General features: G+C 47.4%; 1 protein-coding gene across 1 annotated transcript; it reads left to right on the forward strand.

The window, feature by feature from the left end:
* The first annotated feature begins 23 nt into the window (after positions 1–23).
* Positions 24–13,195, forward strand: LOC104503490 (ankyrin repeat and BTB/POZ domain-containing protein 2-like). The gene is made up of 13 exons (XM_010151607.1): positions 24–41; positions 553–642; positions 1,102–1,203; positions 2,517–2,610; positions 3,749–3,884; positions 5,617–5,843; positions 6,626–6,804; positions 7,822–7,927; positions 8,050–8,152; positions 8,807–8,897; positions 10,628–10,696; positions 11,508–11,621; positions 12,998–13,195. Exons 1-13 carry the CDS (start codon positions 24–26, stop codon positions 13,193–13,195), a joined length of 1,527 nt encoding a protein of 508 aa, XP_010149909.1.
* Positions 13,196–16,114: the final 2,919 nt, after the last annotated feature.

A 16,114-nucleotide genomic window follows, 5' to 3' on the forward strand; every position in this document is an offset into this window, starting at 1 on the left:
CCTTTATGTCCTTGGCTACTGGAATGAACTCCATAAGTAAGGCTCGTTTCTCTCATAATTCATCTCTGAGCCATCATGATTTGCTGGTTAAGTGGAGAGAGATATATGGGATTGAAATGCTGAAATACTGTGGCAAATAGGATATTAGCAATGGGGATAAGTTGCCAAATGAATTTTTCTTGTGTATTTTTGTGTTTTCTCCTTTCAGTTCATCTGGCTACAAATGATCCAAGATATGGTATTTCTTTTATGGCAGCCTTAAGAAAGCTCAAGAATTGTGGACAATGCATGGCTGGGATTTTCAGTGCCCCTTTTTATTCTTGCAAACTTGCTCCCCTGATACTTTGTCCACATCACTGCCCAATACCAGTACACTGTGCCCACTCTGCACAGAAACCAAACTGTTTGAAAATAGGCATATGCTGTCCCTACGCACACGCACGGACACACTCTTCTGGACATTAAGAATCAAGCTTGCTGTGTCTGTGATAGTTTCACTGTTGATATTTGTAGAAAGATAACTCTTCCTTTTTTTTTTTTTCCCCCCTGAAGGGTATGACCCCACTAATGTACGCCTGTGCTGCTGGAGATGAAGCCATGGTCCAAATGCTGATAGATGCTGGAGCAAATTTAGACATACCAGTGAGTCATTGCAGACCCTCTCCTCATAATTATTCATCTGTAAACTAAAAAGAGCAGTTATGAAATCTCTCCTAGCAACTGAAGGCTTCATTTCTGGAAGCTTCTAAGCAAGGCACTTCTTTCAGAAACCATTGCTTCAGGGATTTGGGAGGAGGGCAAAATCCTTCGAAACCTCTTGGAGCACTGAGTGGCTGCAGTTATGATTGGCATTGGCAAGTCTAATAGGCTTGGGGGGGGTAAAGGGGCCTCCCTCCTCAAAGAGCTGCCGTGAGGAACAACCCATAAGCCCATTAAAAAGGCCCAGGGGACCGGACAGAGTGACTGGTTTCTCTAAATGGCGTAAGTTACTGTTCCCTGGGGTTGTCACTTACAAAGAGAAAAGCCAGTTATGTACAAGTCTAAAGATTATGGCAGACAGATACCTCAAGGGTTAATACCTTCCTGATTTCTTTCTCCCAGGTTCCCAGCACCTCTCCACGATACCCTTCAGTCCATCCCGACAGCCGGCACTGGACTGCTCTGACCTTTGCGGTTTTACATGGGCACATCTCTGTGGTTCAGGTGAGCAGAGGAAATCCCTCGGCTGGGAGTCTGTATGGGAGACGCAGAGGGACTGCAAGGCAGCGCTGTGAGCTGGGGGCTGGGCAGAGGTGTAAGCAAATGGAGGCTGCACACACTCATTTTCTGTTTGTGTACATTTGTAGATAATTACAAAGGTTAGATTCCACCTGGGAATTACAAAGGTTGGACAGCTATAATTTACATGTGAGAAAAGAGTGTGATTCTCCCAGGAGACATAGCCAAAGCTCCTGCTGGGCTGCATTACCCATGTGTGTTTCTTTTATTTTGGTTAAAATTTCTGAAGATTACATTTTTTTTTTTCGTTCAGCAGTTATTATTGAAAGTGTAGATGACAGCTTTTGCAGAAATTGGTGTATAAAATCACCTTTCCAGTTAAGTTCTGCCATACAATACTTGCATGGGATAGCTGGCATCTCGAGAGAAACAAACCAGCAGTCGTGCTCTGCAAAAGGGTTTATAACAAAAATGTGAATGTGTATGCTGTTTGTGCCAAGGCCAAGATCATCACTAACTGGGGATGGCCGAAGCTGTTAAAATTGCAGCAGTGTTACACGATACAGCTGAGCGTTGGCCGCGCACGGACAGGTCTTCGCCTCCCTGCCATGGGAGAACGGCTGCGTCCACTGCCAGCAGTGCTCAGGGTGCCCCGGTGCTGCCTGCCAGCCCAGCTTGGCCGTAAGAGTTCCCCATCGTCTTGTAACCTTCTCCCCTTCGTCCAGGAGGGAGACATTTCCCATGCGAGCAGCTCGGTGTGCTCAGTGAAAGCAGGTTCTGTGCGTGTCAAACCGCTGCCGCTGCCAGGGCCTCCTTAGGCAGGCTCCACGGGGAATGTTTGGCCTGCAGGGCTAATTCCCTGGAGGAACCCTGTTTCCTGCACACAGCTTGAAACTAAGTAAGGTGGGCTTCCTGCGCGGCAGAGAAGCTCTGATTGCAGAGCCCTTTGGAGTTGGGAAATTGCAATGGTAAAATCATTTGTATAAAGGAGATACTTTAAAAAAACAAAGATAGGTGATGTTCTCCAAGCTGCCAGCTGAGCACCTTTCCAGCACAAACTCCTGAAAGCACAAGAAAATAAGAAACCTCTGAATTGACATCCTTTAGCCCCTAGGCTGAAGGAGGAAAGGGAAGAGAAATTTGCCTTGCACTAGACACTTTGCTTTAGCCTTGGAGACGGTCCCTGTGTGCGCGTGCACTCTTCACTACGCTTTTCCTTCCCAACACACAGCCTCTTCCCTCTTGTCTTTCTCAATCGCCCTTTTTTCAACTCCTTGTCTTTCGTGTGGCTCTCGTAGCTGCTCCTGGATGCTGGTGCCCATGTTGAGGGCTCTGCCGTTAACAGTGAAGACAACTATGCCGAGACGCCTCTTCAGCTGGCTTCAGCAGCAGGTAAGCTCCGTGCAGCCGCCGTCTGCCACAGGATAACCGCAGCTGGTTCACCTCTGCATCTGCAAAACGTTAGGAGTAACTCTGCACTGTGCTCTGAGGTGCCGTGGGCACGGTAGGGGTATCAGACGGGTAGCACAGTCAGTTGGATAGTAAAAAAAATCAGCATTTTGGTTTTGGTTTTTAAAACACCAGTAAGAACCCACTGGGGTTGAGAGCGACTAACAGCTGTCATCACGTGGCGAGAGCTTGGTGGGGACTAAGTGAGGGTCTGCTTTTGCAACTAGTACCAACGCTTACCTCCTGCCAGGGCCTCTGATACAGCTGGCTGAAACATCGCCTTTGCAGAGGGCACGGCCAAGAAACAGAAACTAGCCACTGCCTAGTCTAGGATTTATTTAGATTGTGGATCTAGATAACTTCCAGGTGTAAAAATTAACAAGTTCAAATTCATCCTGAGGAAAAATAACTGCTATATAAAGAAATTTGATGTATTATTAAATACAAGTAAAATTCTGCATTTCTTCTGTCTGTTATGAGAAGTTTGGTGTTCTGTGAAGAAGTCGGTGCTAGCCCCAAAGTACCTGTTGTTTTTCAACACTTTTCACCTCAAACTGGTTTTGATTTTTTTCCTTCATTTATTTCTGCTTCATTTTTGCGTGTTTATGAAAACAAGTCTCTGCCTTGCTCTGCTCTGAGCTGTATTGAAGGGATAGAAAAAGGCCTCCTCCCCTCCCAGTGACAGATACTCCTTGTTCTGGGTCTCCTGCCACCACTCAGTACTACAGCTCATGAAAAAGGTGGAAAGGCCTGGTTGAACGTGGACTGCACCGACACACTTGCCTAGTCTGGTCGCAGTAGGTCTCTGCTGGTTTGTATTGAAAACACCAGACCGGTTTAATTCTCTCGTCATTCCACCTCTAACTAGTTGTGTATTAGTAGGTAATTTAAATGCTCTGTCACTCAGTTTCTCCCTCCAAGATGTTACGAAGACTAATTCATGCTTGCAGGGTGCTCCAAAAGCCTTAGTTGGTGGCATAAAAGTTGCTGGTGCAGTGACTGTTACCAGTCCTCTGCTATATGCACTCAAAAGGTAACAGACATGGAATCAGCATTACATTTCTGTCCTTTTCTTTCCTAGGGAACTACGAGTTGGTCAGCTTATTGCTAAGCAGGGGTGCTGATCCGCTCCTGAGTATGCTGGAAGTCAATGGTATGTCTTCATCGCTTCATGAAGAGATGAATTGCTTCAGTCACTCAGCTGCACACGGGCACAGGTAAATCTCCGTTCGTGTTCAGAAGAAGGTTTTTTGCCTAAGGCTATCACTGTAGGTATTCCTGTGTGGCTTGATAGTACATGTCTTGTACCCAAACCCCTGGGTCAGCAGTTCAGAAGAGGCCGTTAAGACTCTCCCAACAGCACAAAACCCCCATTTTTTAGCGCCACAATTGCTCGGGCTGTTCTGATTCGGACGTAGGTGTAGTGCCTTCTGAGCCTTTCGGGAAACCGAAACATTTTTTAACTGGTAGTTGCTCTCTATTTCAGCCCTCTGAGAAAAAATCATGCAAGACTCATTACTCAGCAACTCTAATAAAAGAAAGGCACAGAATAGAACAGAGATATCTTTCTTTGCTTTTGCTTATTCTCTCACTTGCTAGTCCAGCTCTGCAGCACCGAGAGTCAGCAGGAGCTGGTTCTAGGCCACCCGTGAGCACACCATATTCAGCCTCCGGGCAGGTTATGAGATAGTGATTCATTTTCTGAGAGAGAATCCAAAGGCATTAAGGAGGCAAAAATAATCTGCAGCAGAATTTGGGTGGCTGCATCTCTGGTTATTGGATGGCCTACCAAGAGATCGATCATTAAAACACTGAAAAGCCAGACTGGGCTTTCCAAGCCCATTTTCAGGGTAGTTGTTTAGAAATAAGACATTATTTACAAACTTGTCCAGAAATCCTTCTATTCCCAGAAAAAACGTTAGCATAACGAGCCAATCAAAACAAGCTTGAAACCACCTTTGTAGATGGGCTGAGAGAGATCTGCAGGGTCTTACAGCAGTGCAGCGGGCCCTTCCTGTAGCACGTTAAATAGCAGCTACCTTGCTTCAACAAAGCTGTGCTTTAAGGGGTAACAGAAGTGCTGCTCCAGGCACGTCGCACATCCGACACACCACCAAAAATATCCCAAGCTTAAATGAGGCCCAAACTCTGCAAAGCTGGAATGGCCTCACACAGTTATTTACAGTGGAAACGACGCGCTGTTCTGTTCCCACTTGTCTTCTGCGACACTCACCATGCAGCCTGTGGAATTCAAGGCTGCTTCTCCAATCAGATGAGGCAGGGTGACCGTAAAGCACAAAATTCACGTTTTGTAGTCATCCCGAGTAGTGTGGGTGCACAGAGAGCACCAGCTAGTGGCAATGCTGTGTCACAGCTGAGACCCCGGTGAGACTTGCTGGGATGGGAAGTCTGCTGCAGGTGGCTCTAGCTCTCACAGGGACACAGCTGGACACACGTAAGAAAACCTCTTTCTTGCAACTGCTGTGTGACATTCCAAACCAGAAAAAAAACCCTCACTGAATTTAGTGATGCAGAACTATTATTTTTTATGGTTTTTATTTACTGACACAGGAAGTGAGTCTTGGGGAAAAAGCAAGGGTTCCAACAGACACCCTCTGTTAAAGTAAATCTTACTCCAGAGCTTAAGATGTTCCCACACTCAGGGCTGGCAGAAGAAAGTGTGCTCCTATTGCAGTAAAAGCAGTTTGCCCTAACACTCCGAAATACGCCCTGGTACCACTAAGGTGCATATTCCATTCTTCTCCCTTGCTACCAGGGCATCAATTTTTAGCATGTGGGATAGGGATGCTGCTCTACCTCTGCCAGCTGTCTACCTGTGGGAAGGAAATTACTATTTACAAAGCCAGACCCCCTAAACCCCAATCACCACTGAACTGTCTGACTTGCTGTTGTTTCATTTACTACTGAGAGATGTCTTCTCCTCCTCAGGAACGTTCTGCGCAAGCTGCTGACTCAGCCCCAGCATCTGAAGGAGGATGTCCTCTCGCTGGAGGAGATTTTAGCCGAGGGGGTGGAGAGTGACACCTCCAGCCAGGGCAGCTCCAGCGAGGGGCAAGTCAGGCTTTGTAAAACTCGAATGAAGGCTCTGCAGGAGGCCATGTATTACAGCGCGGAGCACGGCTATGTAGACATCACCATGGAGCTGCGGGCGCTTGGTAAGGTGCTATCTTTATTTTAAGCATTGCACACATTTAAGGCGTGAAAAGCTTTTTCCTTTGCCCCTTTCGCTTGGAGAAGAATCTGTTAACCACAACTGCAAAGCTATCCCAAGCTTATGGAAACCAGCTGTCTAATTTAAATAAAGTGTTTAAGGCTCCTCACAAGTTTTTTTTCCAATTCCCACTGATCTGGGATGTTCTTCATTTTTGGCTGTATCTTCTGTTCCCAAGTATCAAAGGGCATGTCTTTTCATCAGATACTCTGACACCTAAAATGCAGTGTTAAAAGAGGCTGGTCTCAAAACCAAAGATAACATCAGAGATTAAATGGTTTAAGGTGAAAGAACAGATTCGATCTAAAGGTAGGAAAAGAGAAGCATTGAATCTTGTGTGTCTAGACTGTTACTGGTAACCAGGAGGAAAGACCTCACACCATGTTTGTGTAGGGTTAGGTATTCTTACAAGTGCAGCTCAAATTCATTTTGTAGTTCTGACTAATCATGAAGCTAAAAATACACCCTAGGGAGTCTCTGGTCTTTAATGATCAGCAGAAAGTCCCAACTTACGGTCCTGGTACCGATCCTCTGCCGTTCTAGGTATGTCACTCAATCTGTCCCTGACCCAGTTCAGTCATCTTCAGTGCCAAGACAAAAACGTACCTGGTGTTAGGATGCATGTAAAGACCTATTTCAGTGCCACCGAGTGTTAGTAAGGACAGTCTACTCAGAGGTACTTCAGCAAATCATTATCCTTCAATGTCCTTCTTGCTGTGGCTACAGGAGTCCCATGGAAGCTCCACGTGTGGATCGAGTCACTACGGACAACCTACTACCAGTCCCGTTACTCAGTCGTACAGACCCTCTTACGGGAATTTGTCACCATTAAAGAAGAGGACTATAATGAAGAACTGGTTAACGAAGGGTTGCAGCTCATGTTTGATATCCTCAAAACCAGCAAAGTAATTATTACTTTAGTAACTATCAATCTTGAGTGTTTGGGTTATACTTGTTATACAAGTTAGCACACGAGAAGAACAAGTGAATGTCTACACAGAGTCCCTAATGAGTTAGAGTATGAGAAGAGCCCTGCTCGCCTTCATCTAAATTCATATACAGCCCACAAAAGCCATCCTCACCGTCAAGACATTAATTTCTGTAAAGTGAGAGCCATTTGGGTAAAGTCCCATTCAGCAACTGGCTTTTGAAACCATGTGAATGTAAGAGGAAGAGTTCTCAGTACAGTACTGGGCAATTAAGGTTCTCTCAGTAGCACCTTCTAGGGGTTTTCTCAGCAGTGCTTTTGTTCAGTGACATTTTCCTTCTTCTTGTTTCTTTCATTTAAAGGTTGTCTTTGCCTGTTTTTTTCTTGCTTTTTAAGGCATGTCTAGGGTGTATTTGATCCATGGTACGCAGTTTAGCTGCCCTGTTCTGCAGCTAAGTTCACCCAGTCTCTGCCGTGTTCCCTCCCAGGAGGCTGTTGCCCTTCATGCCAGGGGGATGCCTGCATTCTGACTGTGGAAAGGATACGGTGGACGTGCACAGGCAGGGGCAGCTGAGGAGTACAGCCCTCAATACCTCCCTAATTAGTCACTACAACATACATGGTAACTGTCCTTTAAATTAAAAGCAAGAGATGTAACTGGCTAACTACAAACAACTGCAAAGTAGGAAGCGGAACTTGGTATCTGACAGTGAACTGGTGTCGTGAATCCTGCAGAGAACTTGAGGACTCAGCTGTTACGGAGCAAGTGAAGGATGAGCTTTTGCTGATGGACTCTTTTTCTCTTGACAGAGTTTGGCCTGTAGAGAGAATTCTGTCAGATCAGACTTGTTCAGATCCTGCTCTTGTCCCTCTGTTTGGAGGTTATTCTTGTAGAGTGCGGTTACTGTAAGCCTCGAGTGAACTGTAACAGCACGTTTAAAACTTCCTTAACACAAAGTGCTGACTGACGCTACCTTTTCCATCCTCCTTGCAGAATGCTTCTATCAGTCAGCAGCTTGCATCCATCTTCACCCACTGCTACGGCAGCAGCCCGATACCCAGCATTCCTGAAATCCAAAAGACGCTGCCAGCTCGGCTAGGTAAGATGCTCACCTAAACAGTGAAGTGCCTGTGTGTTGGGGGTTTTTTTAAACTTAGGTTTTTTGAAACCATCCACAGTTTCAAAAAATATTCACACTCTTTTTTTTTCCTACCCTAACAGATCCTCACTTTCTAAACAATAAAGAAATGTCTGATGTAACTTTCTTAGTAGAAGGAAAGCTATTCTATGCACACAAAGTCCTGCTGGTTACTGCATCTAACAGGTGGGTCACTTTCCACAGCTAAGTACAGATTGTTAAAGGAAGGTTTGGCTCTTCAGTCTCGTGTTTGTGCGTCTCCTCTCACTCACTCCCCGCAGTAAGGCAAAGTGTACAGACTCCAGACCATAACTCAAGTCTGCAGGACCAAGCCACATCAGCTTTACTAGTGTTAAGAACAGGAGAGTAAAGATGAGTTTTTCTAGCCACTCCTAGTATGTGTTAGAGATTCCTACAGCTGTACTGACATAACCAAACCAGGAATTATCCCTAAAAACCTGTGCGGTAGCTGGAGTGTATGTATCCAGCCATTCACTGCCTTCCCGTTCCCTCTCTCAGCATCTGCTGCCTAGAGCTACACTGGCTCCATCTTTCCTGGAAAAGTCACCCCTGCCATGATACACTCACAGTTATTACCTTCTTTCTCTGTTACTGGCATAGTAACAGTGTTTTGCCACTATTACAGGGATTAGATCAGACCCAAGCCATTTCCAGGTTAAGCTGTCCCTAAAGTTCTAAACTAATTGAAAGAAAAGTTTCAATTTTCAACTTGCCAGCAAGAAGAAGGAAGGATCTTTGTTCCCCCTCGCTCAGGCTGTTTGTCAGTAGATAATGAGTCTGTGAAGCACTAATACCAACATCTTTTACAACCGTTCTCAGGTTTAAGACGCTAATGACCAATAAAACAGAACATGACAGCCATGGCAGCAAGACTGTTGAAATCAGCGACATGAAATACAATATTTTTAAGGTATGCAATTTACTCTTCTTTTTATTTATTCATCTTCTGACATACTTGGAAACTAAGACTAAGCCAAGGCTTAATATCATACGTAATTCACAAGCAGAGATGGAGTGCATTTCAACACACCTCTGTTTCAAGTGTATTCTCATCTTTGTCAAAACTCACCAGCTAGGACCAACCTTAAAACACAAACCTCCAGCATACAATCTTATTTTCCCCTAGTGCAGGAGAAACTAGTCCACTGAAAGTCGTTTTATACTTTCAGGACACCATTTTCATACTATTTAAGGCACCGTTTTCGTGCTGTGCTAGGCAAAAAGTAAGCTTATTTACAGCAGGTGGACTGCCAGGCTTTGTATTAATTAAATCAGTGGTGACCCCTTGCAAAAAAGGCTCAAAGCTGAGAACTGCACTTCTATGACGCTTCTGTATTTAATGGACCTACGGGAAGTTCATTCATGGTGGAGAGAAAGTAGGTTGCTTCACACACACACAAGGAAAGAAAACGAGTCAGTGAAACATGGTAGGGAAGTTACGCCAGCTCTCCAGCTCTGCATTTCAGATCTGGAAGCACAGGACAGCACAGGGGAGGTGAAGTGCAGAACAGGCTGTGTAACTGTTTTGCTACAGGTTGAGCTTCTTCCTTTTTCCCTTGTTATAAGCCAACCGAACAGCAAAGCTGTTGCTCAGCAGTACCGTCGTCCCACGCAGTGGGAACGAAGTAGACAATACCAGTATCTACAAAAGGGGCTGTACCGGTTTTGTGTTGGACAAGTGACATCCACATTCTGCAGCTCAGGCCATGACAGAAAAAGTGTATTGAAACCAGGCTCCTTCACAACATTTTTACATCAAAAGGTTTCTGGAGAGAAACTTTTACTTCACTGGAGAGAGCAACAAATCAAAACAAAAGAGTGAAATACTCAGAATTAAACAATCTGATGGTGAGTAAAAATCAGGCAAGTTAAGGAAATAATAGCATTGCACGCAAGCTCAATTATGGTGCGTGAGGAATGCTAACCCAGCCGAGATCTGTGCTCAGGGCTCTGCTGGGAAGCCGCTTTGCTCCCCTGCAACTCCGTTACACAAATAAGGCCATTTTAAAAGTGGAAGCTTAGTTTTGTTACCACTGCTGGTGGAAGTGGTAGGCACAGCATGCAGCCTCCACACCTTGCTTACACAGCGCCCAGGACACCACACCACACCTCCTCGTTCCCTAGGTAAGACAGTACTGGTTTAGCCGGGGGCGTGCACACGTAGATCCAAGAGCAGAAGCTGCCTCTTGCTCTCCCTGCAAACAACTGGGCCTTTTCCTCTGGCCCTGATGGGGGTCTGGAAGCTGCTCAGAAGCACAGTGGGGGGAGGCAGGCAGCTGGGAGGTCCCTGGGACGCACACACTCGCTGCGTGGCACGTTCGGTGCTCCAGCTAGCTGGCAGACCAGGCCGCGGCGCTTCATAGACCTGGATCCAAGGAACCGTTCCACAAGACCTTTTGTGTTGCTCAGAGACACGCTGTCACCCTCAGCCTAAAATCCCCAACAGGGCCCTTTTCAGAGCCCGAGGAAGAAGAGTGTTAAAGAGCAGCAGATTTGCAACACCAGTACGAAGCCCACAGCGGAGGCAAGAGCCAGCACACCAGGCGATTCCCATCTGCTCAGGAAGGGGAGCTCAGCCATTCACAGCCCCTAGTGACTTCAGTGATAACAGCTTCATGCCTGGCCTTCTTCCCATTCCAGATGCTGATGCAGTATTTATACTATGGAGGAACAGAATCTATGGAAATTCCCACCACTGATATCTTAGAGGTGAGAGTGTTTTCTTCTAAGTCTTGCCAAGCACACTGGGGCATAAACACAGCTTGAAAGGCAGAATCCAGAAGTTAACAGCAAGCTTCCATTCCAGAAGCACACTTAACACTCTGAAATGAGCTTAAAGTTTCAAAACACACAGTTGCTTGGAAATAAAAACTGCCAATTACGGTTTTTTATGTCCCTGGCGGGTGGGCAGCAGCAGGGAGGGAAATCACTACAGGGCTTTTGGTACCTAGAGCTGGGCGGAAGCCTCCGCTGTGCCAAATCCTCTCCCTCCTGGAAGGAGGAAGCGGGTGCACTGGACGTTTGGTGGGGCACAGAAAAGGTGCTGATGGTAACAGCAGCTCTGGTGCTGGCAGGAGGCCAAACACCAAGGGGCTGGAGACAGAGAAACGGCCGATCTCAAGCTGCACTTCTGCAGAGCAGCTGATGGCACCACAAAGACCAGACTAAGAGCACTTCCCCATTACAAAAGGGTCTTTTTACAATAACGCTGCTCAGTCACGAGTACTCTGGTAAAATTAGAGCTTGTAGCTGAAGACTACACACAACTATTTTTTTTTTTTTGAGGAGAGGAAAGGGGCTTTGAGCAGTCTGGCGCTCATACATCATGGTGACAGAAGGTACCACAAAGCACTTCCTGCAGGCATCGAGTGGCCTTTCTGCTCTTTCATGAGGACTCGGCCACTGAACCAGGGCGTCAGAGGTCATTCAGAGAGGAAATCATCAGTTCTGTCCATTTCCCTTCCCTAAAAGCCGTTCAAGGCTCATGTGATCTCAGATAGCTTCTCTCTTGTCCTAATAGCTGTTGTCAGCTGCCAGCCTGTTTCAACTGGATGGCCTCCAGAGACACTGTGAAATCCTCTGTGCCCAGACGATCAGCATGGAGAACTCCGTTAACATCTATAAATATGCAAAGGTATATGCCAGACGGCCTTCTTTCAGCACCGCAGCGAAACAGCATGCATGCTTTCTGCAGCCGCGTTTCGTAACGACATGGCACAGGCAGAGTGGGCACCTGCTATGCCAGTAACTCTGCCCGACTGCAGCCACACGTGAGGTGTATGCAAGTCAGTCCTGCACAGCACGAGGATATTTGCGTGTCTGAAGCAATCTATGAAATCGATGTAAGATCCCCCCAGAACAGGGGAGAGGTGTCTTAGCAGGCTGACACAGCAGCATCAGCCAGCAAAGCCTGGGAGGTTCAGATCCTCAGAGCAGCAGGGGCAGTTGATCAGAGTACAGCAACTGAGAGGTAAACCCTTTCCTAGGGTGCCTACTGCTAAAATATGTTCTTTACTGCTCCAGAACTAGCATCTACTCTGTTGTGTGACAGAGCTACTCACCTCTATAGCAAATAATCTATCAGTGAAATGATGGAGAAGCACTCTGCTGCTCCTGGAGGTCTGCAGGGCCAGATCCTATAAAGACAAGCAGAAAGCCTACACCAAGGGTGATAACGATGTGCATGTTTACTTTGCGTGTAGTGTCATACTGATCCTTTTCGATTCCTGACTCTCACACTGGTCCTTTTTTTTCCACAAAACTCAGGCTGGTTTCTTTCAAGACCTAAAGTTTAAGAGTCTGCAGTGGTAGTGAGGGGGAAGGGAGCATTCCGTACTGGCCTTTAGTATTTTCTCCTTAAATTACAATTTGCACAAAGTTGCCAGAAACAGGGGGAGGTGTGTGTGCCCGGGCTTCTTAATACTGACCTTGAGTTTCATTCTTGGGCTATTCCTGAGCTTCCCCCACTGATTGTGACGCAGAGGGAACCAGATCACAGCCAGAAATCCACCTAACGTGTTTTAGAAGCGTAACATCCCCATCTTCCTCCAGTCAGCTCCTTTTCCTAGGAGTTACGCTCACATCCTGCGAACGGCATTCTCGCTGCTGGGAGCTGTGCGCACTGTCTGGCAGCGCAGCGTTGTGTGCTATGGCACACCAGCTCCCTGCCTGCACGGCTAAACAGGGATCTTGGCCGCTTCGTCAGCCAGCTGCTCTGCTTCTTTAAGGGTCTGCAGTGCAGGCCAGTGGCTCTGCCAACGGCAGGCCATGGGGGAGGGAATTAAAAAAGCTTGAATGCCTCCCTGCTCACACCCACGCCTGCAAAAAGCACCAGAAGAAATTAGCAGCCATCACCAGTCCTACCTTTGGTGCTTTTCCACCGTTACCACTAACGTTCTTTTTCTGGCTTAGAAAAAAAGGGAAAAGCAGGTGAAATAAGAAGAGGCTCAGGCGTGTCCTCTAGGTTTGCACCACAGAGGAAAGACTTACTGATCTTCCTCTCTCCCGCAGATTCACAACGCACCTGAACTAGCCTCTTTTTGTGAGGGCTTCTTCCTCAAGCACATGAGCTCTCTCCTAGAGCAGGACTCGTTCAAACAGCTCATCTACAGCAGGAACAGCAAAGTGCAAGGCCTGGACCCGCTGCAGGACTTGCAGACCGCCCTGGCCGGCCGCCTGCACTCCGTGTACGTCACCTCCAGGGTGTGAAGCAGGAGCAGGACAGCGGCAGGAGCGCCGGTTCACACCGCGCAGCAACGCGTCGTCGGGCGAAGCTGCGGCTTTCCCCTCTGCCGTCTGGATCTTGCTGCAAGCCCCCTACAACAGCCAGCCCCCAGGCAGGGGTGCTGAGCTTCGTCCCACTGACAGAGGGGCAGCTGGCTCCTCTGTGCTACTACTGTCACAGCAGCACTGCCACGGCACAGACGAGAAGGGGGGATGCGAATGAAGAACCTGAACCCCATCAGCGCCCCACAGGCCGTGCAGGGCTGGAGAGAAGCGAGGCTGTTCACCCAGACCCAACGCCTCATACGTGGTCTTAAGTGTCTGTACACCGTAACGGATGCCCAGTTCACACACACAGATGTTTTCCTGCTAAGACAGCTGCGTAGGAGTTCTCTAAACCTACGGCCCACGGCCCGTTCGACCAGTCATCTGCCTGAAGACAAAGGCTGGTGCCCACACACTACTCCACCGCCGGAATCAACACCCGCGTCTGTACACGGCAAGAGACTGACATAAATCTTCCCTCCAGCTGTCCCTTGATAGAGAGATTTTGTAGATCTTAAATGCTGAGTAGAAACTAGTACTAACTCTGAAATTAGTCACTCTTCAATATGAAAAACTGAGCTGGGGCAGGGAGGGGAATTTCTTTTTTTTTTTTTGCATTTGTTTAATACAGTTTCACTGTGCTGGTTGTCAATCTGGATCCACTTTGAGGAGGAAAACACGAGGCTGTCTACCCGTTCACTAATAAGGTTTGATAGTCCCAGTCACTTCCACCTTAAAAACCTGTTTCTGAATGTTACCTGTTCCATAAAAGATGCTTTCTAAGACTCAGGTATAGGAGGAGTTAGCACTGCACCAAAAAACTGTCCAATAGCATGAATAGCAATAAAAGTCTCCTCAAACCCCGAGGAACACAGAGCTGGAGGGTCGGCTCTCTCTGGAGCTAGCTGAGGGTAGAAGCTCTGACCTCCAACCCCCACTCCCACAGCCTCGTCCGTGGAACGATGTTTCCACAGCTGTGCTACCTCAGTGGGGACTGGGCACAGCCCACACCTGACTGGTTCCTAGGGAAAGGGGGAAGCGCGCTGCCGCGCTGGAACAAGATGCCTCACCTCGAATGCCCAGGATTCCCATCTTTCCTCTGTTGGCAGCAGACATGTCTCTGGCCCAAGAGGGCTCATCCCAGGCCCCTTCTAGCTGACTCAAGGAGGCAGTGCAGGCAACAGCGCTGAGTCTGAAGCACCGGGTGTTCTTATTTCCGATAAGCTCAGCCGTAGGAAGGCTGTGTGACACAGACCTGGCTCTTACCAACAGCTTTAAGGGAGGACCCTCCGATACCCCCTCTGCGCGCTGTCAGCGCCCACCAAAGCGCCGGCGAAGACGTGTTGGTTCGTTGGAGGCGGGTGAGGGAGAAGAGGAAGCCAAGTTTTCAGTGGAGAGCTACTGCTGCTGAGAAAGTCAACCCTTAATACTGTAACTAAGCACACGGGAAGGAGGAGGCTCAGCTAGGCCCAGGCTCCAAAGCACAACACACACATGGTTGGGAGAGGTGAAGGGAAGGAGAGCGAACTCCAGCATCTCCCAGCAAATCCATCAAAACCTGACCCTGCCTCATTCCTAAAGGATTCACATCAGAGGCAAACTGCATGGAAGGATAGGAATTACTACTCTCGGCCCTGCACGCCAACAGACAAGTTAAGTTGGCCAGGGCATGCTACGATTTGTGCTTCAGGTACACATCCACTTCTGCAGATCACCAGCTTCAATACCCTATCTATTTATTAGCAGAAAGCCAGAGAGGTGTTTCCAAATTATCACTGGTCTGCCTGAAAAATACCACACAAGGCTGGGAGGGTATTTTCAAGTAGCTGCTCCAGCTATCTGTACAAATACGTAGGTCCCCTTTTGTTGCTGTAACATTACAATGCCTTGTTAATTGTACATTAATGTTGTCATTTATGTAAATGTACCAGGATTTTATTAACAACGTAATTTTAAAATATACAGCTTCTGTCATTTATTCTGCTCTTCGAACAAAATGAGAATAACCACATTTCAAGACACTTGTGTGGAAAAGACGGTTGCAGTTGAAGCACCTTGATTTTGGTTTGGTATATATACACCTGTTACAGCAAGGGATTCGTTTCCCCTTCCTGGGCTCAAGCATTTTTGAAGCAGTTTAGCTCGCATTTCCCCCAGCCGAACTAAGGTTACCTGCAAACCAAAGCAGACGGCGGTGCCTAAGAAAAAACCCTAATTCTAGGATTCTTCTCCACAGCAGAAGAGCTGGTGAGGGATAAAGCAGCTATGAGCTGGCGGTATTCGGGCAGTGTGCAGAAATTAAACTTCCGATTCACCCCCTCCCAAATGCTAACGTGGAAAAGCAGGGAACGCTTCCTTCCCGAGTCACCTCAGAACCCAGCAGGCTAAAACAGCTCTGGCTGGTGCCCTGTGTCTGCAGCTTCACTGTGCCAGGAGCGGGGTTCAGCTCAGAGCTAAGAGCACTTAACACTGACAGCCACACAAAGTCAGGCCTGCAGCAGTGTGGGAAACAAGGGCATTTACTTCTGAGGAAAGCTGCAGACAGGTTGTCAGAGCAAGAATTTGACCCAGAAATATCTCTCCACCACCCCCCTCCCCCAGGCTTACCCCCTAAGTCTTTGCAGAACCCAACAGAGTCTGGGGATATGGCCAAGCTGTAAATCTGAATATGGTGCTACCTCTACAGGACTCCAACACTTTCGCCAGACGCTAATGGGGAAACCATTAATACAGCCAGAACCTGTATCTCTTCACAATTATCTTTTGTTGAATTTCCCACCACACATCTAAAGAAAGGGAGCTGTGCAGCGTCTCTCTCCAGTGCAGCAAGACTTGAATCACAGAATCACAGAGCAGTTT

The sequence above is a fragment of the Eurypyga helias genome, unplaced genomic scaffold (genome assembly GCF_000690775.1).
Source record: "Eurypyga helias isolate BGI_N326 unplaced genomic scaffold, ASM69077v1 scaffold40705, whole genome shotgun sequence".
NCBI lineage: Eukaryota > Metazoa > Chordata > Aves > Eurypygiformes > Eurypygidae > Eurypyga > Eurypyga helias.